This window comes from Mastomys coucha, unplaced genomic scaffold, assembly GCF_008632895.1.
Source record: "Mastomys coucha isolate ucsf_1 unplaced genomic scaffold, UCSF_Mcou_1 pScaffold2, whole genome shotgun sequence".
In the NCBI taxonomy this organism is placed as follows: Eukaryota; Metazoa; Chordata; class Mammalia; order Rodentia; family Muridae; genus Mastomys; species Mastomys coucha.
The window spans coordinates 24,119,116-24,144,897 of record NW_022196902.1 but is presented as its reverse complement, the minus strand read 5'-3'; the positions used below and the strand labels follow the sequence as shown (position 1 = coordinate 24,144,897).

Sequence of the window (25,782 nt, the reverse complement as noted above, 5' to 3'; positions counted from 1 at the left end):
GCAAGCCTGAGTGGCTTGCTCGGGCACATAATTATAGGATCACAGCACCCTGAGTGACAGAATTGTATTTTAGACTTTCATTCTTCTCATTTCTTTATTGTAAATCTCCACAATGAACTTGAAAAAATACACTTTTTAATATTGTCTTCATAAACATTGCATTTTACAACACAATTCCAGCAATACATTATTTCTTGTTTTATTTTTGAGAAGTCCTCAAAAGACATTTGAGTATAGGTATATTGAAGTTCAATCTACTTGGAGTACATGCTTAAACACTTTGCTTTGAACAGGAAACACTTTGCTTTGTCCCTTCTTAGCTCACTAACCTATCACTGAACATGTCAGAACAAAATGTAGCCCTTGACTCCCTCATGCAAGATACTTTATTCTTATGAGCTCATCCCAAAGCCTGAATTAGCAATTTCGAGACCACATCATCGAAATACTGACCTATTAAAAAGCTTCTTACTGATAAAAATTATTATGCTCCTTGAAAATCCTGCCCAGCAAGGCAAGAAATTTCTGGGCAATTGATGCTTCTGGTTCATATTACGCACATCTTTCTTAAGGGCAAGGAGTCTTCATTTAATTATCTTAATGCATGTCTCAGAGAGCCAAATTTTGTGCATAAACACCATCTGTCAAAGGAATGCCAACCTTCCTGTTCTTGAACCTAGACCAGCAGCCTGCAGAGGTAATGACTCTCCAGCTCTCTCCAGGCCCTGGGTTTCTCAGCCAAGAACTTGATGTTCTCTAAGAGGCTTACTTGGTTCTTCTGCCTATGCCGTTTATTCCTCTGTGAATCAGCAGGCGTAGGCAGCAGCAAGGGTGATGGGGGCCAGAAGGGGTTCTTTCCTACCCAGAAGAGAGCAGCAAGCTCCATGGACTGCAGAACCTTGCACTCTTGCCTCAGGCAACACTAACCAGGACCCATCCTGTCAGGAGTCATCGGGTTTCTCCACCTCTGGTAGTTGTGCTTCCTTTACCATGTCTGTAATTCCTCCTAAGAAGTTTCTAACATGCTCTCTGTGGAGAAAACCCTCATGTCCTTCCAGAGGGACAGTGTATCTCCTTTCCTGGCCCATTTCCCCATGCCAGCTCCTTGTCTATGGCAATCTTGAGCATGACTTGTCACTCTAATGTCCATATTTATACAGAGATGAAACCAATGTCCTCCAACAAGCTTCACCAGCCAGGAGTTTCTTCTCCATCCTCTTACTCTAGATCACACTTCATTACCCATCATGTTGGCATCAGGGCCTGCGAAACCAATGATGCCACATAGGTGGGCCTCACAGACCTGTTGCCAGGGCAACAGCCACCATATTCTCAGAATCCATCGGGCTCACCTTCTACCTTTACCTGTGACCACCACATCACCACCTATAGGGAACGTGCCCCTCTCTCTCCCTCCCTCTCCCCCTCTCCCTCTACCTCTCTCTGTCCTCCTCTCTCTTTCTCTTCCTCTTCTCTTTCCACCACCACCCTGTCTCTCTCTCTCCCAATAAAACCTCTTACACATGGAACTGTTTGGGCCTAGTGTAGTGTGGCCAGACATTAGGTGCTATTCTAACACATCATTTGGTGCCAAAACCATCAACAGCAGCTGTGGAGTGCTGAAGCGGGGTCTGCCAGAGGCAACAAGATCTTGTGGACCGGCTGCACCATCTACTGCTGCACCCTTAGCTGGTTGCCACAAGAATCACAGGTTTTCACCACAAGAGCTGCTGCCGCTGCTGCCACCACAGGCAGCTTACAGCAGTACATATGAACTGCTACCACATGAGCTGTGCCCCCCTGGTCTATCCTGCAGGGCTAGCTTCTGCCAGGGCCCACACTTACTCATTCAGTTCCACGTTCCTATTTACCAGTTTGCTATAATTCTCGTACAGACACTGGTATATTAATTGGTAGGATCAGTCAACAGGAGAGCCTCTAGGTTACCCGATAGGGCCTGGCCAGCTTTTTCTGGGGAGTAAGGAGTTGGCATTTTACAGCCACATCTCCCAGCTGACATACGAGTTAGGATCCTTTGGGTGACCATTCCCACAAAAGCAACTCTCATTCCCTTCCCCTTCCAGGCTCTTGCAGCCATTTACAAATCCCTGGTACTGGGGCAGGGCCCAGGGCTTACTGCGTAGCCTCTTAGGGGGCCCACGTGACGACTTAGGCCACTAGCCTGGCTGATTTCTTTTTGGTTTTTGGAGTGTTCTCACGATGCTGGTACAAATAGTCCAATAACCCCCACCCCGCCCCCATGGATGCTGCAATGTCTTCGAAGGTACGTCCTAGGATGTCTCCTGGAAAATCTCAAATCTTTGAAGTTAATGCCTGACTTAAAGGCATCAAATTTAATATATATCTGCAACGAGGTCTGGATTCAGTACCAACTAGATGGGAGTTCAAAATAGCCACCTAATGGAACCCAGAACCAACTATTTTAAGGAATCTTAATACATACTTCCAGTGAACTAGTAAATGGAAGGAGGTTCCCTATGTCCAACCATTCATCTATCTTCACTCCAGTCCCTCCCTGTGCTCTTCTTGTTCCCCAACCCAACTTCTCTTAGCCATGAAACCTACACAACTTCCACTAGATGACACTACAATGCTAGATCCAGCTAATGAACCACCCCCTTTTCACTGCAGATCTGTTTCCACACCACTGAAAACCCAAACTGCTACTAGTTTCTCCTCCTCACTAGGATGCCCCAGAGCCTGCTATCTCTACCTCTCCAAAACCCTCCCCTTCTTCTGTGCCAGCTGTAGGTTGCTCCAAATGCCCCACATCGGCAGCTACCTTCACTCCTCCTGTCACCCACTCTAAGACCACAGCCAAACCTCCAAGTCTTTCTTCCTCAAAGACACCTGACCCAGCATCAATCCTTCCTCTAAGAGAAGTTGCTGGGGTAGCTGTACTTGTCAGAGTACATGTTCCTTTCTCGCTTACTGAATTTTCTCAAATAGAAAGCAGACTGGGTTCCTATACTTCTAACTCTTCCAAGTTTATTAAAGAGTTCCAGTATATCATTCAGTCTTATAGCTTGACTTTCCATGATGTTAACGTGATTCTTACAAATAATTTACTTCCTGATGAACTCAGATGAGTTTGGGAAGAGGCAAGAGTGCATGCAGATGAAATTCACCAAACAGACAGTACATACCCAATTGGTTCTGAGACAGTGCCAGAACAGGATGCCCGGTGTAATTACAATTCTGCAGGTGGTATTTTAGCCAGGGACAGGTTCATTACATGCCTTCTGGCTGGTCTTAGGAAAGCAGCCTTAAAGCTGGTAAATTTTCAAAAACTCCAAGAGGTTGTCCAGGACAAGCAGGAGAATCTATCTCAATTTTTAGAACGCCTTACGAAGGCTTTATTATAGCATACCAATCTGGACCCTGAAAACCCAGAAGGTAAGCAACTTCTGATGACCTACTTCTTTTCCCAGAGCTACCCCGACATAAAAGCTAAACTTAAAAAACTGGAGAGGGGACCCCTAACTACAAACGTAGAAGTCTTTAGCGCTGGCCTTCAAAGTGTACCATGGGAGAGATGATAAAGTCCGCAAACAAAAATACCATATGCTGGCAAAGGCTGTCTGACCAGCCCCAGCCACTGCCCCAGACTCATGGTCTCCTAAGACTCAACCATCAGGCACCTGCTACAAATGTGGTCAGAAAGGTCACTGGACAAAAGCCTGCCCTAACTTCCGCAAGCCAAGGGGGCTATGCCCTAGATGCCATCAAGAGGGACACTGAGCTGTTGATTGCCTTCATGTTATGCAGAACAAGGGGACATCACTCCCAGATAACCCTCCAACTGATCTCCTAGGCTTGGCTATGACTGACTAAGGAGGCCCGAGCTCCCCTGACCCGACCACTGTCATCACTAGCAGGGAGCCCTGGGTAAATATCGTGGTATGTGGGCGGTCCATCTCCTTCCTCTTGGACACTGGAGCCACTTAGTCCTGACAGAGAGTTTTGGGGACCCACTTCTCCTTCTCGTTTTCTTATTGTCAGGGTAGGAGGACAACCTTACTTCCCTCACCAGACCCCAGCACTTAGTTGCATTTTTAGGGGTGTACCTCTCACCCATTCCTTTTTGGTAGTGCCAACATGTCCTGTCCCCTTATTGGAAAGGAATCTTCTAGTTAGGCTGGGAGCCTCTATTTCCTTTGCTCCCCCTATTCCCCTAATCCCAAGCTCACCAGCAGTTCCTCTGTTCCGTCTTCTAGCCAGCCAACCTACTAACACTACCATGTTATTTCCTTTACCAGCTTCTCAGGTAGATCCCCGAGTCTGGGACATCCAGAACCCCTCTGTTGCTAAACACCATTCTCCTGTTGTCATCCAATTACTGGACTCTACCAGGTACGTAACCCAAGCATAATACCCTCTCTCTCTCCAGCGCCTCAGAGCCTATTATTTCTGACCTCTTGAGAAAAAAAAATCCTTTGCCCTTTAACACCACTATACTAGCTGTTAAGAAGCCTAATGGTAACTATCCCCTGGTTCAAGACCTCAGGCGCATTAATTCTGCAGTAGTTCCCCTCCATCCTGTTGTGGCTAATCCTTACACACTTCTTTCCACTATCCCCTCAGGGACTTTCCATTTTTCAGTCCTAGATCTCAAGGATGCATTTTTCTCTATCCCTCTAGAAGCCCAGTCACAAAACATATTTACCTGGACAGAGCCTGATACCCACTTTTCTACCCAGCTTACCTGGACTGTTCTACCTCAGGGATTCTGGAACAGCTCACACCTATTTGGTGAGGCCCTGACTTCTGACTTACTATCCCCGTCTCTCCCTAACTCTAAGGTTATACTTTATGTAGACGATGCCTTTCTCTGTAGCCCCTCTCTAGAAATTAGCCAAGCTGACACCTCTGCTCTTCTAAATTTCCTCTCCAGTCGAGGCTACAGGGTCTCACCTTCTAAAACTCAACTGTCCACCCCTCAGATCACCTATTTGGGACTAACAATTACCCCAACCCACAAAGCTATTACCTTAGATAGAAAGAATCTGATTCAGTCTCTAACTGTTCCTTCTACAAAGGAAGAGATTTTATCATTCCTAAGAATAGCTAGCTTTTTCCGTTCCTGGGTTCCTTCCTTTTCCCTCCTTTCTCGTCCCTTACATGAAGCAGTGTTAGGCCCCACCCACAAGCCTCTTCTCAACCCTATTACCAAGCCCTTTCAAAGGTTTCAGCTCTCATTAAGGCCTCAGCTTTACATCTCCCTGATCTGACTCATCCTTTTTCCTATATGTAATGGAAAAGGAGGGATTTGCCCTTGGAGTCTTAGGTCATCAACTGGGACCCTCTTTTGCACCTGTAGCATACTTGTCAAAAAAAAAAAAAAAAACTAGATCTAGCCATGCAGGAATGGGCACCTTGTATTTGTACCTTAGCAGCTGCTGAACTCCTTATTTGAGAGGCAAAAAAACCTAACCTTTAGGTTGCCTATAACTGTCTTCTCTACTTATAACCTGTCACAGCTCCTAGCTTATAAAGGCTTACAGACTCTATGTCCCTCTAGGGTTCTTTCTCTTCAGGTAGCTTTAATAGAAGATTCCACACTCACCTTCCAATTATGCCCACCTCTTAATATTTCCAATCTTCTTCCTCGACCTAATACTGACCACTCCCTATCTCACTCCTGCACTGAAACTTTAGAGGAACCTCATCCTTCTCAAATTCAAGAAGGCACATTGCCTCAGGCCATCTATACTGGTATACAGGTGGCAGCTCCTTTTTAGATGAAGGGGCTAGAAAAGCTGGTTGGTTATGCCATAGTGTCAGACACTGAGGCCCTTCCTACTCACACCACCAATCAACAGGCTGAACTAATAGCCTTTACCTGTGCCTTTCAACTGGCACAGGGAAAATCCTTCAATATCTACACGGATTCCAGACATGCTTTTCATATCCTCCTGTCCCACACTGCTATCTGGAAGGAGCGTGGGTTACTTACCACAAAAGGATGATCAGTAACTAATGAAAACCAAATTATGGCCATGCTAAAGGTTTCCCATCTTCCCACAGTCATTGGGATTGTCCATTGTAGATCCCACCAGACAGATGACTCTATTGTCTCCAGAGGAAACAACCGAGCTGACGAGGCAGCTAGAGCTGTGGCCCTTAGGGGCCTAGACTTGTCTCATTCTCCCCAGGATATTCTTAACACTACAACCTACATCTCTACCTTATTTAGCTCCTGACACCCGCCAAATTCTGTCCTATCTTCACCAACTCTTTCATCCTAACAGCCAAGCATTGTCTTCATTTGTTAAGACCCACCTATAGCCTACTCCTGAGGACTTAAGCTTCTTAAAATCTATCACTGCTTCTTGCAAAAATCTGTCAGATGTCTGAATCCAACTCAAGGTATCGTAGCACCCCTTTTCCTACCCATTAGGCTAGAGGTTCCCTTCCTGGAATTGACTGGCAACTTGACTTTACCCACATGCTCACTATCAGGTGTGAAAGTACCTCCTGGTCTTGGTGGACAACTTCTCGAGGTGGGTAGAAGCATTTCCCACAACTAACAAAAGGGCTCAGACAGTCTCTGATCTCCTCCTCTGAGAGATCAACCCCTAGTTTGCTGTCCCAGTCTCTCTCCAATCAGACAATGGTCCCAAATTTACTTCCCAAGTTTCTTAAATCCTAAGGCCCTAGACATCCCCTGGCATTTTCACATTCCCTACTACTCTCAATCTTCAGGTAAGGTAGAAAGAACTAACGGCTCTTTAAAAACCACTCTTGTTAAGCTGTCACAGGAACTCCACTTTGATTGGGTAAAACTCCTACCTCTGTCTCTTTTCAGGTTACAAGCTCTCCCCAAGCAACCTCTCCTCATCTCTCTCCTTGAACTCATGTATGGACGTCCAGTCCTAACTCCTGGTCTTTCACCTAAATGCTCTCCCCTCCTATCTACTCACCCCATTACTTTGCCACCTCAGTTCTTTTCTATGGAACTTTGCTGATCACCATCTACTGCGGCCACTCACTGTCTCCTGTCCACTGCCTGTCAGCATTGGAGACCAAGTCCTTCTATCCCCTCCAGGTCATTGGCCCTCACCTCTCTCTCTCAAGTGGCAGGGCCCTTTTAAGGTAATTCTCGTGACCCCTACAGCTGCTAAACTCGAGGGACTCTCTCATTGGGTCTACCTGTCTCACCTCAAACCTTTCATTCCTCCACCTAAAAATGACTCTTAGTCATACACATCAATCTTAACAGGATCGTGCTCTGTTAAGCACTGGAGGGTGTTGAGACCACACAACTTGTCCCCAATCCCAGAAAATGAGGCTCCATTCCAGCAGCTGAGCTCAACCTCACCGGATTAGACATGGGTTTCTCGTCCTCTCCCTGCTGTTCATTTCTATCCAGAGTAGATCTTACATCTGGAGATTCGGGGTTCAAGAAACCCCCACAAATAACAAACAGTCTTTCCAAATATGGTTAGGAAACTGCTCCATAGCTGGATGCCAGGAACCGATACAAAATGCTATCATCTCTATATCTGTTATCCCATCTAAGTATTATGATCTCTACACCTGCTTTCTCTTTGACCAGACAAAAGGTTATTGTAGAAAATGACCAGACGAATATGGAGGCTGCCCATATTGGTCTTTCAGATACATATGCTAGGATCAGGAACCAGTCATTTCTTCTATCAACACCACAAGACACTCTTCTTCTACATACAAGACCCATGGGATTCCAGGTAAGAGACAGGAGTTGTTGATTGATTCTTTGGCAGCCATGGTGCTTCAGAATTGATGGGGGCTAGATGTCCTGACAGCTAAAGAAGGTGGTCTTTGCCTGTTCCTCCAAGAAGAATGCTGATTCTATGTCAACCAATCTGGGATAGTAAGAAATAAAATCTAGGAGCTACAGTCAGACATAAAAAATTTCAGAGACGGTGAAACTTCCAGTCCTGGGATTTTTGAAAATCCTATATGGAATTGGATATTCCCTTTTGTAATGGCTCTCCTAGTAATCTTCCTGGTGTTATTATTTGCTCCCTGCCTCATTAAACTTGTTTCTACACTCCTTCAAAGACAAATACAAAAAATTTCTAACAAACTATTAATCAGCTCCTGTTACAGGATTACTAGCCGCTGCCCACAGAAGAGCCGCCATCCACAGAAGAACCTGATGCGAACGTTTATCAAGTGGATCCCAATCGTGAGAGCCAGCTACCCTCCATTGACAACGCCCCTAGACAGCAGGAAGTAACTTAAGAGACATGATGGCCTCATTCCCTTCTCACCATCGGCTTCCCCTTCCCTTTTTCTTTCCTTCTCTTTATAATAACAAGAAGGGAGATATATTGGCATCAGGGCCTCTGAAATCTGTGACGTCACATAAGCAGGCCTCACAGATCTGTTGCCAAGGCACAGCCACCATATTCCCAGAATCCATTAGGCTCACTTCCCACCTTTACCTGTGACCACCATGTCACACCCATATATATATATATGGAACACCCATCATCTCTCTCTCTCTCTCTCTCTCTCTCTCTCTCCTCCTCCTCCTCCTCCTCTTCTCTTTCTGCCACCACTCCATCTCTCTCTCTCTTCCAATAAAATCTCTTACACATGGAACTGTTTGGGCCTAGTGTGGTGTGTCCAGACGTGACACATCACATCACCCTCTGGTTCAAGTGCCAATTCCTTTCTATAACTGAGAACTGTAGCAGATTGCTTTCTTTCTATATGAATTCTGTCAAGCAACCTAAGAATTCTTTTTCACAACAGTCTAGATCTATACTGAGAAATATTTCCTTAGGCAATAGTTTGAGCCTGTCATTTGGGAGGAAGATGGACAGACGACGACACAGTCTTATAACATTCCCAAGGTAGTTTAGGGTGGTTTGAACCTAAATTAGTTCCAATTCTTTATGGGATCTTCTTTCTTCTTTGGGACTTCAGCTCTAGTCTCCATTAGCTCTGACAATAGCTTCTTAAACCTACCTTCTCTATTAAACAATCCTGATAATAGCTTCCTTACTAAATGACTTACGATCAACCTCAAAGGGCCATGAGATAAGTCATTTACAGTAAGAGATCTCAGCCCTTCTTCAGCTGTGAGGATGAAGGAGTAAGAGGAGGAAGGGAGAGAGGAAGTCTTCTCCCTGGATTTCTCTGCCTCTGCTTCTTTGTCTGTCTGTCTCTCTGCCTCTCTGCCTCTCTGCCTCTGCCTCTGCCTCTGCCTCTGCCTCAAAAATGTCTCTTTTTCAGCCCTGGCCTCAGAGTTTGTAGCTTCCACTGACCGTAATTTAGTATCTTATGAAAGCTATTTATTTCTGTAAATGCATTTTTTTTTTTACTTTTCAAATTTCTAGCTTCTATAGGACTAACTTAAAATTTGCTAAATACTAATTATGATAATGAATATATTTGTGATTTAGAAAATTTCTCTCCAAATAGATTACCGGTGATGGGGGAGATAATTTCCACAAATTGAGTTAAGTCCCAGCTATTTCTTCTAATCTAATGAAAGCCATGCCATTTATCTATACATACTATCAAAGACTGAAGCCTGTCTATTGTCATATGACCCTGAACTTGCCCAATTTTGTCTGATTTCAGAACCTAGGCAGGCCTAGCTAGTACTTGGATGAGAGACTGCCTAGGACTACCAGGTGCTGTAGACTTAAAAGCCAGGTAGTGATGGTATACACCTTTAATTTGAGCACTAGAGAGGCAGAGATAGGAAAATCTCTGAGTTGAGGGCGAGCCTGGACTACAGAGTGAGTTTCAGGACAGCTGGGGCTACACAGAGAAAGCCCATCTTAAAGAACCAAAGGAAAAAGAGAAAAGAAAAAAGAAAACCGACATGTCTATCTGTTCCTGAGTCAAATACAGCAGGAACAGGCATGTACTCATATTCTTACATTAAACAATGGGGAGGGGGCGGGGGGCAGATAAGCCAACATCAATTCTCTGGTCAAGAAACCCTCACTTACAGAAAACTATAAACTTTCTAAAAAGAGTCAGTATGGACAACCTACTTCAAGACTTTCTTGAAAACCTTTGGTCATTATTCGCACAAAGTCTAAGCTATTAAGTCCTAAACTCTATACTCATACTCAGTTGTCCACAAACCATATACAGACTCAACTAGTTGTTTACTAAACTCTATACATACTCAGTTAGTTGTCTACAAATTCTATATAGACTCAGCTAGTTGTCTGCAAACTCTATACGGACTTGGCTACTTGCCTACTAAACTCTATACAAACTCAGCAATTGAGCTCCATCTGAACACTTAGGCCAAAAACATCCTCTCCAAGCTCCCCCTCCTGAGACTGGCTGGGGAGCGTCCTCCTATATTGCAAAAGGGCTAGTGAATTCATTCGCTTAGGCGACAAGTTCTCCTTGAGGTATTTTGCAGAGTCGATAACCAACACTGACCTCCTCTCTTCTGTGTTTCTCTTCTTTAGGGATGTTATCTGCAGGTGCTATATCCCCAACGATGCATTCTGCCATATCGTGAACCAGGGCTAGGCGTATACATCTGACCAGGTAACAAATGTGGAATAATTACACAAAATTATATTCAATATAAGTGTCCTTTTTATATTATCTTTTTAAATATATGTGAACACACTGCCATTGTCTTCAGACACACCATCAGTGGCCATCTGATCCCATTACAGATGGTTGTGAGCCACCATGTGGGTGTTGCTGGGAACTGAACTCAGACTTTGGGAAGAGGAGTCAGTGCTCTTAATTACTGAGCCATCTCTCCAGCCCTCTATACTATTTTTAAGCTTAATAATATATTTTTCTCCCCCATAGACTATTTTAATATAATACTTTCTAAATTAATTATACTCTACCAGCCTATATTAGTACTAATCAGAATTACTTATCTATCTATATTATCTATCTACATGGACTAACTGAAAGTATAGGATAAATTAACTTTTTTAAAAGTGGTTGACTTTACAAATGCTAGTTTTAGAAGATTCCACAAAGTCAGGAGATATTTTACTTATACAAAATTTAGAACCTCCAATGTCCTATTGCCAAAATCATCAATATACAAGGTAATGGATGCAGCTGAACTGAGATGGTTTTGAATTTGCATAGTAAGGCTACTGACTTTACTAGCTACAGAAGTTCACCAAATTACTTACTTAACTCAAATGCTTCTTTTTGTCACCCTACATTGTATCCATATAACATGGGACTGGGAAGTTACAGCTTGTACTGTACTGGCCTACCACACACAAGGCCCTGAGTGTAATGCCCAGAATCACTAAAAGGGGGCAGGGGGAAAGTACTTCATAGGGGAGACATGAAAATTACATTAAATAATGTTATCATTTCATTCTGATCATTTAACTCATGGCTATGAGAATAATCATCAGGGCAGCAGGTGTAAATAATGAGGCAGGCGCCCCAGAAGGACTGGCATTTGGCATTTGGCATTTGGCACTGGTAATTTGGCATTTTTCAGTCTTAATATTCAACAAAAGATCTCAAAGCCTCTTAGGTTTCCCACCTCCAGTTTTTTTTTTTGTTTTTTTTTTTGTTTTGTTTTTTTCTGGTCCAGCTCAAAACCTCTGACCAAGTTCATTCATCTCTCCAACTGACTTTCGTTTTTGCCTTGTGGTTTTTGTTTCTTTGCTTGCCAAAATCCCCTAAGTTCCACACTACTTGCAGAGCAACAGGACTCGCTGGGCTCCCCAAGAACTTTGCTGGAGTCAACCATTTGCTTCCCATTACCCACCACCAGGGTTTTGTTTCTGGATGCTCTGAATGCAAAGCCTTTCACTACTTATCAACCTGTGTCACTCAGCTCAGATGCCATCTGACCTGTGAAGACCAACCAAGAACATGAGATCTTCCCTGCTATTGGGATAACTGGCTAATTTCCTATCCTAACTTATTTTGTAATTTTTATTGAAGCCACATCGGGCCTGTGCAATTCATTTTCTGTCTTCTATGTAAACTCTTGTCTTGTGGTTATCAAGCATTTAAAAAAAACCTTGCTGATTATCTAAAGAGATGCTACCTCTTTATAGCTTCTATGTAGTTATTGTCAACTACTTCAAAAAGGTGGCCTCACAAATGGCTATCACTATTCATAAAAGCAGCTAGTTCAAAGCAAAATAAATACTAATGCAAAATACCATTCCCACATATTCACCCTTCAAGGCCCTTACTTCACACTTGTTTCCGCTGAGACCAACGCACATTGTAACAACAGAAAATTGACTGTAGTTTACAACTGCCTCGGGGACACAGGGTCTAGAAACCTTCACAAGCAACAATGTTCAAATAACTTACCTATCCTTGTTAAGACGGTCATCTCTGGTCACCATAGCCATAACTGCCATCCGGTACATGTGATCTGACACGCTTTCTGGCTTTTTAACATTTCTGTATACCCAGCCAGTCCGTGGGACTCTCTAATAAATAAGGAATTAAACAAACAAAATACCATCACTGGAAACAACAACAAAAACGACAGATGCTCTTCAAGAAAATGCCAGAGAATGGCCACAGAGCCACATGTCAGCTGAGTCGTGGTTTCAAACCTATTTAAAAAAATGTTTTATTTAAACTAATCATAGCGATCAAAATCTAAAATCAAACTGGTGAGTGGGCAATTTACAAATATACAAAAATATACAAAGGTCCAATAGTCTTTACTTTGTGCTAGTGAAGTACAAATATGGGGTAAATGCACAAAAAGTTTTTAGACATAAAAGCAAAACTGGTGGCAAGCCAGGTGCATGCCTGGAATCTGCGAACGCAACAGGGGAAGACCCACGTTCCAGGCTGCCAGCTGCTGCTGTTCATCTCGTCCCAAAACTGTGTTGTAGTTAGGAAAAATGCAAAGCAAAGCCCCAGTATTTTTCCTAACTACCAGAGTAGTAGATTTTTGCCGTCCAAAACCTCATTTCATACAATAATAGAATATTTTATACATATAACATGTGACAGACTCCCCAATCCTAACTCAGAAGGCTTGGAGGAGTTTCCATGGCAGTCAAGCCTTTTATTTAGATCATAATGTGATCATGTAAGTCTGCATTTTCCCGAGGAGTTCTATGCTTCTAAAGAATTTCACAAACAATAGTTGTAGTGTCAGGGAACAGCTCATCTTGGCTCTGCCAAGCAAGAGCTGGTGCCCTCTGAAACCGAATTACTGAAACCGTCATTTCCGGAAGCCACAGCGACAGAGGATGGTCTCCACAGCTTCAGAGCAGAAGCCGCACTTCTGCCTTCCGCTGCAGCTCGGCAGCATCGCCCACGGCCTGGGCTGTGGCTGCGCCTGCGTACCCACCAGCTCCTCCGCACGTTCAGGCCCCGCAAAGCCTGGTTGAGCGAGGGAGATTGCGTGAGGTCGGAGCCTGAGACGGGTCGCACCGCCTCCTGGCCAGGCCGATCCCACTTGCTCACCTTGAGCTGCCCGACTAGATGCAGAAAACGTAACAGCCCGGCCCCGCAGCCGGATGAGGCCGAAGCCATGCTGGAGTACACAAGAGCTGGGTGGTGTTACCCTCAGGCCCCTCCTCGTTCTCCTTCAGCTCCTCCCTGCCCTCCTTCAGCTCCTCCCCACCCTTTGGCTCCAGCCCCACCTCCTCCTTTAATGAACCACCTTCTCTGTACCAAAGATCTGTGCTCAGACTTTGTATGGTCTCTGCTCAAGTAACCATCATCAACTTTCACAGGATTGCAGCTTGATGCTAAGGGCAGAAAGGTCTAAGGAGGAAGAAGCTGGATAATGCCTGCAAACTTGCCTCTTAGAAGCCCAGTGTCTGATTGGCAGGAAGAGCCAGCTATAAGGAGCTCCACTTAAAGTCTGAACATCTATAACCAGTTTAACAAAGGCACTGGGCAAGCCTGTGAAGGGAGGAAATGCTTGGCAGACATACCAGGAGATTTGGGGGGAGCACAAAAACATATTCCAACAACAATCCTGGGGTTTAAAGAAACTACGGTCACAAGACTCTTGCCTTGTTTTATTTTGGAGTTTTCTCACAAGCACTCAGAATTCCCCTTGCTCAACTCCATTCTTAGACTGTGGTCTGACAGCACCCACCACTTACATCAAGATTAGCAGTGAAAGTAGATTCTTAGTAGAATAGGATCAGAGGAAACAGGTTGGGGAGCAGAGAGAGACCTCATGAGTGACAGGTGTCTTGAACCACTGGTTTTCCTTAAAGATCCCTTGCAAAGGGACAGTGGTTCTCAGGGATGTAAGAAGTGCGCGTTGCCTCGGGAGTTTAATGCCGTTCTTTGAGAGGCAAGCAGAGTTGTAAGCAGTTTGTAGGTTGGTTACTGACCCTGGAGGAGCGAAGCAGCATAGTGTGGAGAGAAACTCTGAACTGGATCTAAGTCCAGCTTTTCACTTCAGAGGAATTTTGGGCAGGGCATTCCCCTGCTAACCTCAATCTCTTCACTTGTATAGCAGCTATTTATAATAGGTTTGAATCTTATGTGAGCCAAAGATGGTAATGGGCCATCCTCGTGGGATTACAACAGCTATTATTACCATGTTGTATGCAAATAAATTTGCTCAGGGTAGTATCTACAAAATGGCTTATTTAAAAAAAAAAAATTTTATGCTTTCAAGGACTTACTCATTTCCTTAATGATTATAAATTCTCCGAAGGCAAAGGCTATATGGTACCAGTAATGGAATACTGTAAGAGTTAATCCTCCTGTGGCTTCAAACACACCCTAGAAACACTGTACAGGTCCATAACTCTAGTAGTCCTTTGTTGCTCTGATAATATGCTCTAACCGATAGCAGCTTAAGTCCATAATGGCAGGAAAGCAATGGAGACAGGAGAAAGAATCTGAAAGGAAATAGACTAAGGCTATACACTCACACACAGAGCCTCTCTCAGTGACATACTTGTTCCAATAAAGGCTCCAGGTCCTGAAAGTTCCATAACCTCCCCAAACAGACACAGACTGTGGACCAAGTGTGATCCTTTTAAAAATTACTGACTTCTCTCTTTAAAAGTTTACCATTTAGTTGATATTTGCATACAACAGAAATTTAACAACTATTCAAGTCAATATTTAATGTATTCACTTGATTCTACAATTTATTCCAAAGAATATTGTACTAGGGATCTATCAGTGAAAGTCTGATCATTTCTCTTTGCTCTTTAAAAAACTATTTTTTAGGCACATGGTGGTACCTGCCTCTAATCCCAGCACTCAAAGTCAAAGGCAAACAGATATCTGAGTTCAGGTTCAGCCTGGTCTACAGAGTGAGTTCTCAGACAGCCAGAACTATACAGAAAACCTCTGCCTCAAAACAAACAAACAAACAAACAAACAAACCCAAAAAACATAACTAAAAATTTAATCTCCATTCTTAATTTGACTAGATTAAGAAACATCGCATGGTTTCATAAAGCATACCTCTGTAAGTGTGGTCATGAGTGCATTTCTGAGAGGCACAGTAGCTCTGTCTTAATGAGTGGATTCATCCCTTGAAGGTTTTATAATATGATGGCATTATTGGCTAAAGGTAGAAGATGGGATAGCTAGAGGAAGTAGATGGCTGGGAGTGTGCACCATGTCTTTCTTTGGGTACTGTAATAACCAGCTTTAATTGTCAAGATGACACACTCTAGAATCACATGAGAGGTTGTGTAGCTTAGGTTGCCCTGTGGTGGTGTCTATGAGGGATCGTCTTAAGGACGAGTGATGACCTAGCCAGAGAGTGGAGGTACTGTTCCTAGTGTTTGGATAAAGTCAGCAGAGCAGCACACGTGTGCACAATGGTTCCTTTCTCCTTTCTCTCGACTGTGGATGTGTGGATGTGATGTGACCTGCTGCTTTTAACCTGGAATGTGAGCTAAAATAAGCCGTTTCCCCTGTGTTACCTTTTGTCAGGGTATTTTATCATGGAATCAGAAGAGATGCTAGGGCAACCTTTTCTGTGCTTCCTGTCTGATACAATATTCTGGTCCACCATCCTTACCTACCATGATGGGATGGGTTGAACCCTTTGAAATCTTGAGGGAAAAAAATCCCTATGTAGGTTGTTTTTGTCCAGTATTTGGAAACTGACACAGAAGCCTGATGAATACAGAGAGAGAGAGAGAGAGAGAGAGAGAGAGAGAGAGAGAGAGAGAGAGAGAGAGAGAGAGAGAGAGAGAGAGAGAGAGAGAGTTAGAGAGAGAGAGAGAGAGAGAGAGAGAGAGAGAGAGAGAGAGAGAACAACTCTTGCCTCATGGGACTTAGATTACAGTTGGGGAAAGATAGTTACAAGTGAGGGAAAATCCCAGTACATCAGGTGGTGTGATAGGACTACTCTATTGTCAATTTGATTGGATTTTTAAAGCACATAGGGAATTAAGGAAGCATACTTCTGTGTGTGTCTACAAAGAAATTTCTAGACAAGTTTGGCTTAGGAAACAAACTATTCTAAATGTGGATGGCACCATCCAATAAGTGAGAGACCTTCACTATATGGGGGTGGGGCAGAAATAAAAATGTGTAGGTATAGGTATAGTCTCTCTCTCTCTATCTATCTCTCTCTCTCTCCTCCCTCTTCTCTTCTCCCTCTCACATTTTCTTCCACCTTTCTTCCCTCCCCCTTCTCTCCCTCCCTCCCTTCTTCACTCCCTCTATTTTCTGATATTGGGGCCACATTGCTCTAATATACCCTTTCCACCATGGTGAATTAGAAACACGTTCAGTGTCAGCCAAAATAAACCTTGCCTTCCTTAAATTGTGTTACTAGTCATTTTGGCATAATGACAAAAAAGCTGACTAATACAGATGGTAAGGAATGATCAAGGAGGAAACAGAATAAAATAGCTAAAGTATGAATTATAAATTATATGAGGTACTCTGATAAATTCTCATTCTAAAGTGATACTGGAATAGCATTGTTTTGGGGTCTACTTAAATCTGACATATAAATTAGACACTAGTTCAATGCAGATGACAAAAATGTATTGTAATTATGCAGCTACTGATTTATCAGGTCTGCAGCATGTTTAAAGAATGAAACCATAAAGCAAGGGGGAACAGGATGGGCTATAGCACTGTCCAATCACATATTGACATAAGAAGTTGAGCAAGGGCGTTTTTACCAGGTTTCTGGGTCTGGGAATGTAAGAATTGAGCAAACAGGGACACCTCATAAAAAATATCAGGAAGCCAGGAATGTCCATTAAGCTTAAAGACAGGGAGCTTCAAAAGAGTTTACTGAACAAACATCCATCCCTAAGAGATGCCCTAATTTCGGGGAAACGTCCCCAGTAGGGCATGGATCTCCCCCACCCCTTCTATGTGCAACAGGTATCTCCTCCTCATCTGGGGGACAAAGATCAATGGGAACAAAGAACAATGAGAGATAACCAACTCAAGCTGTAAACCTATATACTGGAAGGGTATAAAGAGTGCGTGCTTTTGTTCCCTGAGGTCACCTTTGCTCCACTTGCAGGATAACTCTAGTGTACTGGCTGGTTTTGTGTGTCAACTTGACACAGGCTGGAGTTATCACAGATAAGGGAGTTTCAGTTGGGGAAGTGGCTCCATGAGATCCAGCTGTGGGGCATTTTCTCAATTGCCCCTTGTGGGTGGTGCCATCCCTGGGCTGGAGGTCTTGGGTTCTATAAGAGAGCAGGCTGAGCAAGCCAGGTGTTAGCATCCAGAATCTGCGGCAGACATATGGGCGGGTCCACAGACCTGTTGCCAGGACAACGGCCACCATATTCCCAGAATCCATTGGGTTCAACTCCCACCTTTACCTGGACCTACTACGTCACAACCCGTATATATGAGACAATTCCTCCATTTCTCCCTCTCTCTCCTCTCTCTTTCTGCGCTGCTACCCCCCTACCCCCTCCCAATTAAACCTCTTACACATGGAACTGTCTGGGCCTGGTGTCTGCTGTCGCGTTCCGCGGAGACTCAAACCCATCACCAGGAGAAGCAAGCCAGTAAGGAACATCCCTCCATGGCCTCTGCATCAGCTCCTGCTTCCTGACCTGCTTGAGTTCCAGTCCTGGCTTCCTCTGGTGATCAACAGCAATGTGGAAGTAAGCCAAATAAACCCTTTCCTCCCCAACTTGCTTCTTGGTCATAATGTTGTGCAGGAATAGAAACCCTGACTAAGACATCTAGTATACTGGATTATTAAAACCTCTTGCTTATTGCATTGATCTCCTTCTCTGTGTCTTCGTGAGTGGGACATCCACCCCCGAATCTTACAGGAACAAGAACTTAATTTGACTCTGCAAGGAAGATAAAGAAGTTGTCCTTGAAATGTGTGGACTCAGACAACTGTCTCCTTACAAGTTGTCCCTGAGATGTCTGGATTCAGATAACTGCTTAAAACAGAAGCTTTTCAGCTATAGGGGAAGGTCCCAGCTCCCCTAGGGCCTAAAACCTTGAATTTAGTTTCTCCCTATGATTAATTGGAGTCTGAAAGTGAAATTGTAGTACTTAGAATAAGTTTATTTTGCTTATTTCCAATATCTATGTAAACAATCGAGTCAGGATCTGGGATTTGAAGGTAAGACAAATAGGATTTGTGACACAAGAAACATGAGGCATAAAAGAAAGGGAGGAATAAGAATGATTCTAAAATGTTTTGCTTGATAACTAGAACAACAGGATAGCTTTTTGCTGAGTGGGGGAAATAATCTGCAAGCATTGACTAGACATTTCCTTTTGTTGAGGTTAAGACCTCAGCCAGAGGTTCTAACACAGAGGTGAATTTGAAAGTCAAGAGAGAGGTAACAGCCAGAATTAAGATCAGATATAACATGGCACATCAATAAAACCATAAAACTAGATGAGACCACTTGATGGTTAAGGAGATATCCAATAACTGAGCCATGGAGAAGCCTAATATTTAGACCTTTGGAGACCAAAATAGTATGCAGTGAGGTAGAAAGAGACTTCAAAGACAACAGGGTGCCAGAATATTTCAAATTAGGAGGAATATGATCAACCAAGTCAATGTTGCATCCAGCTTTAATTACCAGACTTCATGTGTTCCATGAACTTTGTCAAGAGCAAGCTTTCAGTATGGTAGAGCAGCAAGCAGCTACTCTAATGAGATGGGTCTGGAGATAAAAGCACAACTCATTCAAAATGAAGTGGGCATGTGAGTACTCGGAGAAAGGAATGGCTTTGAAGATAGATTTTTCTTGTGTGTTCATCTACTGATGGGAGTGACTAAGGAAAGATGGGAAATTATTATAGGACCAGAGGAGTGCTTAATGTTTGGTGTGCCCTCCCCCCAGCCTGGAGCAGGCTGATTCAGACCTTGCTTTGCCACAGCCTCCCTAGGGTGGAGCCTTCCGACCTCGGTGAAGTCTATTGTCCTGCCACATCTGCAGCTTTCTAAAAGGAGCCACCACCTGCTGAGCGGCTGAGCCTTGAGTTCCTCACAAAGCAAGAAGATGCTGATGAGTTGACAAGATCCTGGCATAGAGGGGGATGGGTCCCCTCCCTTTATATACTTAAACTCCTAAGTAAACATTGGGCCTTGATCAGAAACTTTGTCTTGGTCTCCTTCTTCTCTCCATCCCCCCATTAAGCCCCATCTTTCCATTCAGAAACCCATGGCCGCTGGCAGCTACAGTTTGGCAGTAGCAGGAAGTGTTATGGTGAGTCTACCAGAGATGACCACTCAGACACAGTTTATAGCCAATTCTAGGTCTTTAGTCTAGCTGACTGGGACTATACCTACACATTCTGGAACCTGTGTATAGCCCTGAGTGTCCAGGACACAGGGTATTTGAAGGCAAAAGCACATGCTGGGATATGGATCAGCAGCTGCAGGGGGTGCCACACAGAAACAAGCAATTTAAGAGAAGCTAATATAAGCAGTTAGCTGGAGGGCATTCTGCTCAAGCAACCGTGCACCAGATGAAAGGCTGGCGGCCTTCAGAGGGGAAGAATTCACCCACAATACAGGAGAAGGCACAAGAGGTAATGGCTAATTGGTGGCAGATATGGTTATGGGATGTTGTAACTGTTCGATTCCAACTATTTCCATTTTCTTATCTAAGTAGGCCAGTTTAAGGCAAGATGTGCTATAGTAGGAGGATGTAACCTCATCTCCTGTAACAGCAGCTAAACACATCAAATGTTTTTCTCTCTCCTGCTAGCCTGTTTCCTCTCCTCTCCTTTCTTCTCTCTTTTGTTTTGGATTCAGTCTAATACTTATGTTAATTGGGTTCCCAAAATTGCATGAGAATCTACATGTAAGATGTTGGGGGTACCTGCCCCCAGTTGGTTTTGATTGGTAAATAAAGCTGCTGGTGTCCAATGGAAGACAGAGGTGAAACTTTAGGATTTGAGGGAAGGGGACAGGGGAGGAAGAAGAATTTAGAATCACCATACCAGGAAAGGAGAAAAACCAGGCCTGAGAAGTACAGGACAGAGAGACAGCCAACATGTAAGAGCCTGGAAAGAGTAGCCACAGGGAACACCAGCTGGGTCTAGGGCAAGTGAGCTAGAATGTAGATTTTACTAAGTGATGAGTTGGGAACATCAGGGGGGAGAGTGTGTTAGCTACATGGAGGTTTGGGAGTAGCCCAGCCATTGAGCTGTTTAAGGCATATTAAAATATAAGACTCTCTCTCTCTCTCTCTCTCTCTCTCTCTCTCTCTCTCTCTCTCTCTCTCTCTCTCTCTCTCTCTCTCTCTCTCTCTCTCTCTCTCTCTCTCTCTCTCTCTTGCTCTGTGTGTGTGTGTGTGTGTCTGCATGTGTCTGCATGTGTCTTTCATTTTTATTCAGGAACCCAGAACATTGGGGTAGGTATCAAGGAATTTGTTCCTCCGATGCCACTGCCACAATTTGAGTAGGATTCCTTGGGATTTATCGCCTACTGCAACACTAGTTTGCATGGAGGTACACGTCCATGCAATGTAAACATTAGAATCTGATCTCAACTCAAGGACACTGTGCTTCCTTCTCTCTTGCCAACACTCAGGGGAAGAAGTGCACCTGGGTCTTAAACCTGTTCTTTAGAACACTACATGATTTCCTCACTCATCATTGGTGAGATATGTACTGCTGTGACTAATTTCCAAAAGGTCCCGTAAATACAATTTTCCCACAGGCAGGAAGTCAGATACCTTTTGTAAGGAGTAGGAGACACTGGAGAGTTAAGGGGAAAGAAGGCATGAAATAGTTGTTTTGGAGAGTGTTACTGTAATCGAAAGACCCCCAGAACTGGGGAGATCCTTACTCAAGTCTCGGGATGACGCGACCACCCAATGATTCACGAGAGACCGAACTTGCTGCAATCACATGAGGTTTATTGGGGATACCGGTACTGGGTCGATCTCATGACCATGCTGGCCAGAGTTCGACACCGAACACAAGAAGTGTGGGGTATTTAACCCACAAGTTGGGGGCAGGGAGAGAGTTACCAAGGAAACAACATAAACAGTGGAAACTTTTGACCCAAGGTATTCAGTTAGGGAGGGGAACACATTCATTCTAGGAATGCAATCTTCATCTACTGGTCCACAGGGTGGAGAGTCTCATAAACCAGTAGACCTTCATTCCTAGTTCCACCCTTATCGCAGATCAGCCAGGAGGGGCAGGTATTGGGAACCAGAGCCCTGAGGCTCTCAGTTCCTAGAACTGGCTATTTTATATTTCTGGCTGGCTACATTGGCCCTCTATGTCCTTTTAGGTAAAGGTTATACACCATACATTTGTATTAAATGCCCTCATTTTAAATTCTAAGATTCTCCAGTCTTTCATAATGAGATTAAATATGATTACAAATCAAGTGAGTACAGAGGTGAATGTGATTAGGAGGTGAGGAGCTGTAAGAACTGAGCGAAATGGGTATACCTCATAAAAATACCAAAAAGCAAGAGAGGTCCATTAAGCCTCAAGACAAAGAGCTTCAGAAGGGTTTACAGAGCAAACACCCATCCCCAAGAAATGCCCGGTTCCATCCCCCACCCCTCGTACATTCAACAGGTATCTACTCCTCACCTGGAGGAGAAAGGGAACAAAAGAACAATGGAAAAGATAAAGTGTAACCAGTCCATGTTGTAAGCTGTAAAACTCTGTTCTGAAAAGGTATAAAAACTACAAGCTTTGTTTCCTCTGGGTTGATCTTGTCTCGAATGCAGGACAACCCTAATATACTAGTTCAATAAAAACCTCATGCAATTTGCATTAATCTCCTTCCTGATTCTTCGAGAGTGGGGCACCCATGCCGAATTTAAGAGAGCCATCATGTGGCTTGTAGTCATAGCAAAAGAAAGAATCAGAGGCAGAGTCATTGGTTCTGCTGGAGAGAAAGACAAATGAAAGTTGAGGTGAACAAAGATTAGGATTTTTGATTTGCAGGATACAGTAAGCACAGCCTGGAGATGGGTGATGTGAAGCAATGGGGTTGTAAGCTGTATGCTGAGACCAAAGTGAACCTTGTGTGCTCCTTCCTAGCAGCCGTGTTCTCTTCTGCCTACAGAGATTTGATTCCCTTTGATCCTTTCCTTATTCACACAGCTTTGACCTAGATTTCATGGAAATTGTATCTGCTATGGTTTGGATCAGAGATATGCTCTGAAGGCCCAGTCATTATGACTTAGTCCTTAGCCGATGGCACTTGTGGGAGTCTGAAAGGAGAAAGCCCTCATTAAAGGGATTATCTCCTTGAACTCAGGTATATGCTTGGGGAGTTGGGAATAAAGTGAAATTCTGTCCAAACTTTGTTGCCTTTGAAGATTTTCCTATTGCTTATGTGAAAAATCAGGCAAGAGATCACTCTAAGAAAACTATCCCAGAAAACATTCATTAAATATAATTTAGGAACCAAGAAAAGAGTGAAGACCAGGTTCTTTCTTGTCTTCCAAGATACTCAAGAGAGGTATTGCTCCTGTGAGCTAGATATTTCTAGATAAAAGAAATAATATCATATTGTATTTGTTAGTTTTACCATTGCTGTGACACAATGCCCATCAATGACAACTTAAGGAAGAGTTTGTTTCGCTTACAGTTTAAGGGCCCAGTTCCTCCTGGTAGGGAAGGCAGAGTGGCATGATTGGGAAGAATGGAAGCAGAGGGCATTGAAGGCTGCCACTCAGCCACAATTTTAAGGTGGGTCTTCTGCCCTCCATTAACTCAAAACAAGAAACTTTCTCACAAACATGACCAGAGGTGTGTCTCTCCCTGAGTCTTGTCCTGTCAAGATAATTATTAAAATCAACTATAATGCAGTTATATATCAGTTGTCATTACCCTAGAGTAATTTTTGTTCCATGGAGACAACTGGCAATGCTCGAAGACATTCTTGTTTTTCACAAAGTGGGATACAGTCACAGAAACACGTCCACAACAAGAATTACTAGGTACAACATACCCAGAGTGCTGAGATGAAGAAACTGCATTCTGTGTATTCAAAAAGTAAGTCCTTGAATTTACATCTTTTATATGGTTGATGAGACACAGCAGAAAACTGATATCCCATGTATATTTCAAATGAACAAAGAAATAAACAAATTTTGTGCGACAATTCCCTTTGAAGTAGTATGGAAGGCTCTTTCCCCTGACAGAGACTCTGAGAAGATGAAGGGAGTTACAAGACCACTTTGATCATTTATGCAATTAGGTTAGAGAAACACAACTCAGATAAAAAAGATAGATGTAGGATAGTGGAGCCTGGGAAGGAAGGACCATTACAAAGGCAGTGTTTGTTCAAGGGAAAGAGATGAGAGAGATGAGAGAGATGAGAGAGATGAGAGAGATGGGGCTTCTGTTTTCCCACTTTCTTGCTTGTGGTAAAGCACTGCAATTCAGCATAAGAACTCAAAGGATGCATGCATCTCCCTCATGAGTCCAGCCATTAATTAAAGACCAAGGACAGGAGTAGCTAGGCTAACACATAGCTCAGTTGGTAGAGTGCTTGCCTTGGCACCCAGGGAGCCCTGGGATTGATAGCATAGGTAAGGTAGCACACACCTATGATCCCTGCACTGCATAATGAGCTTCAGACTAGCCTGTGCAACATGAGATGCTGTTTCATAAAAGAAAGTGTCAAGGCTGACTGTTTGCTGAAAGGAGCAGCCAGGGAACAAAGTGTAGGTGGAAACACAGAAGTAATGGTGAGAACACTGTCTTCACTCCTTAAACTAAGCAAGGGACAGCTGGGCCTTGTCTTAGGGTTTCTATTGCTATGGTGAAACACCATGACCAAAGAGAAAATTGGCATTGGGCAATGGTGGCACATGTCTTTAATCCTAGCAATTGGGAGGCAGAGGTAGGTGGATTTCTGAGTTCAAGGCCAGCCTGGTTTACAGAGTGAGTTCCAGGACAGCCAGGGCTACACAGAGAAACCCTGTCTGGGGAGGGGGGACAAAAACAAAAACAAAACAAAACCAAAAACTAAAACAAACCCAATAAAACAAAACAAAATAAAACAAAACAAAAAAACAACAAAGAGCAAATTGGGGTGAAAAGGGTTTATTCAGCTCACACTTTCAGATAGTAGTCCATTATGGGATGAAGTCAGGATAGAAACTCACCTGGAGGTGAAAGCTGAAGCAAAGGTCTTGGAAGGATGATGCTTACTGGATTGTTTTCTATGGCTTGCTCAGCTTGCTTTCTTATAGGACCCAGGACCACTAGCTCTCCCACACTAATAGCTGAGTCCTCCCACACTAATCACTAAGAGAGTAAGGGACCCTAAGGGAATTTTCAGTCCCACACCCTCCTTATAGCTTCCCCTTCTCACCTGGGATCAAGGCTAGGCCAAGTTCCATTTTCCACCCACAGGAACATTCTTGAGTAAAAAATTCTCAGAATGTACTGACTGATAGTCACTTGACCCTCTGGAGGGTCCCAGGAAGAGTTCAAATGCATGACATGCTTGCTAGCCAATGGATTTAAAGGTAGATATGCTTAGCCAGTAAGTTTGAACTGTAACCTTGCTGTGCCCCTAATAAGTATAAAAACTGCTTGTAATAGCCATTCGGGGCTGCCTTCTTGTCACTCGGACTGATTGAGGGTTGACCTCAATGAGGGTCGGGGTCTTACATGAGAAAATGCCTTACAGCTGGACCTCATGGAGGCACTTCCTCAGCCAAGGCTCCTGCCTCTCTGATGACTCTAGCTTGTGTCAGGTTGATACACAAAACCAGCCAGTACAACTGACCCCTTGACAACTTGACACGCAAACACATCACTATTAAGCCACAACCCTTACTTCCTTATTTATTCCCAAGGTTTCACATTAAAAACATAATTTTAAAATCCCAATCTGTACAAATTAAAACATTAAAATTTTAATATCTTTAAAATATCCAATCTCTCTAAAAATCTAAAATCACTTTAAAAAGCTCAAGTGTTACAGGACACTTGATTATTGTACATAGAAAATCTAATTGTTAGCAAGTATAAAAGCTTACATAGATAATGCAGTTGTCAGATGCAGTTAGGTGTGTCCTGAAGAGATACAGTTTGGGTGTGCCTCTAATAGCCTCCATAGATAAGAATGCTAAAGAATGGAAAGTTTCTGCCCGAATTCTGTTAAGGCAAGTTGCTTGAGAGAGGTCTTGTGTTCTTTGTTCTATGAGGCAAAGTCAGCTGGGTGGCTTCAAGTTACACCACCATAAAGGTATTGTGCATATCGTTAAGAAAATAGTTAGCTTACTGAACTAGCAAGTTTTTTCCTCAGCTTATGCTTCCTATGTCTTTATTGGTACAAATATTAGGTAATTCAAATGGTTACATTCAAGGTCTTTCAGCTGTGGGCACCTGTAAAAATCAAACTTAAATCAAATACTTTCAAGAGGGAAG

The 25,782-nt window shown here is 43.5% G+C and overlaps 1 protein-coding gene across 9 annotated transcripts in view; it reads right to left on the bottom strand.

The window, feature by feature from the left end:
- Positions 1 to 13,563, bottom strand: part of Hddc2 (HD domain containing 2) — a 128,446-nt gene extending 114,883 nt beyond the window's left edge. For all 9 annotated transcript variants that reach the window (XR_004121591.1, XR_004121592.1, XR_004121595.1 and 6 more), the window contains exons 1-3: positions 13,429 to 13,563; positions 12,310 to 12,431; positions 10,426 to 10,528 (exon numbers count right to left, since the gene is read on the bottom strand). Coding sequence is in view for 4 of the 9 variants with exons in the window: in XM_031380726.1 (XP_031236586.1) it covers positions 10,426 to 10,528; positions 12,310 to 12,431; positions 13,429 to 13,497 (294 nt within the window). In the remaining 5 variants the exon portion in view is untranslated. The remainder of the gene's footprint in view (positions 1 to 10,425; positions 10,529 to 12,309; positions 12,432 to 13,428) is intronic.
- Between the last annotated feature and the right edge of the window lie 12,219 nt (positions 13,564 to 25,782).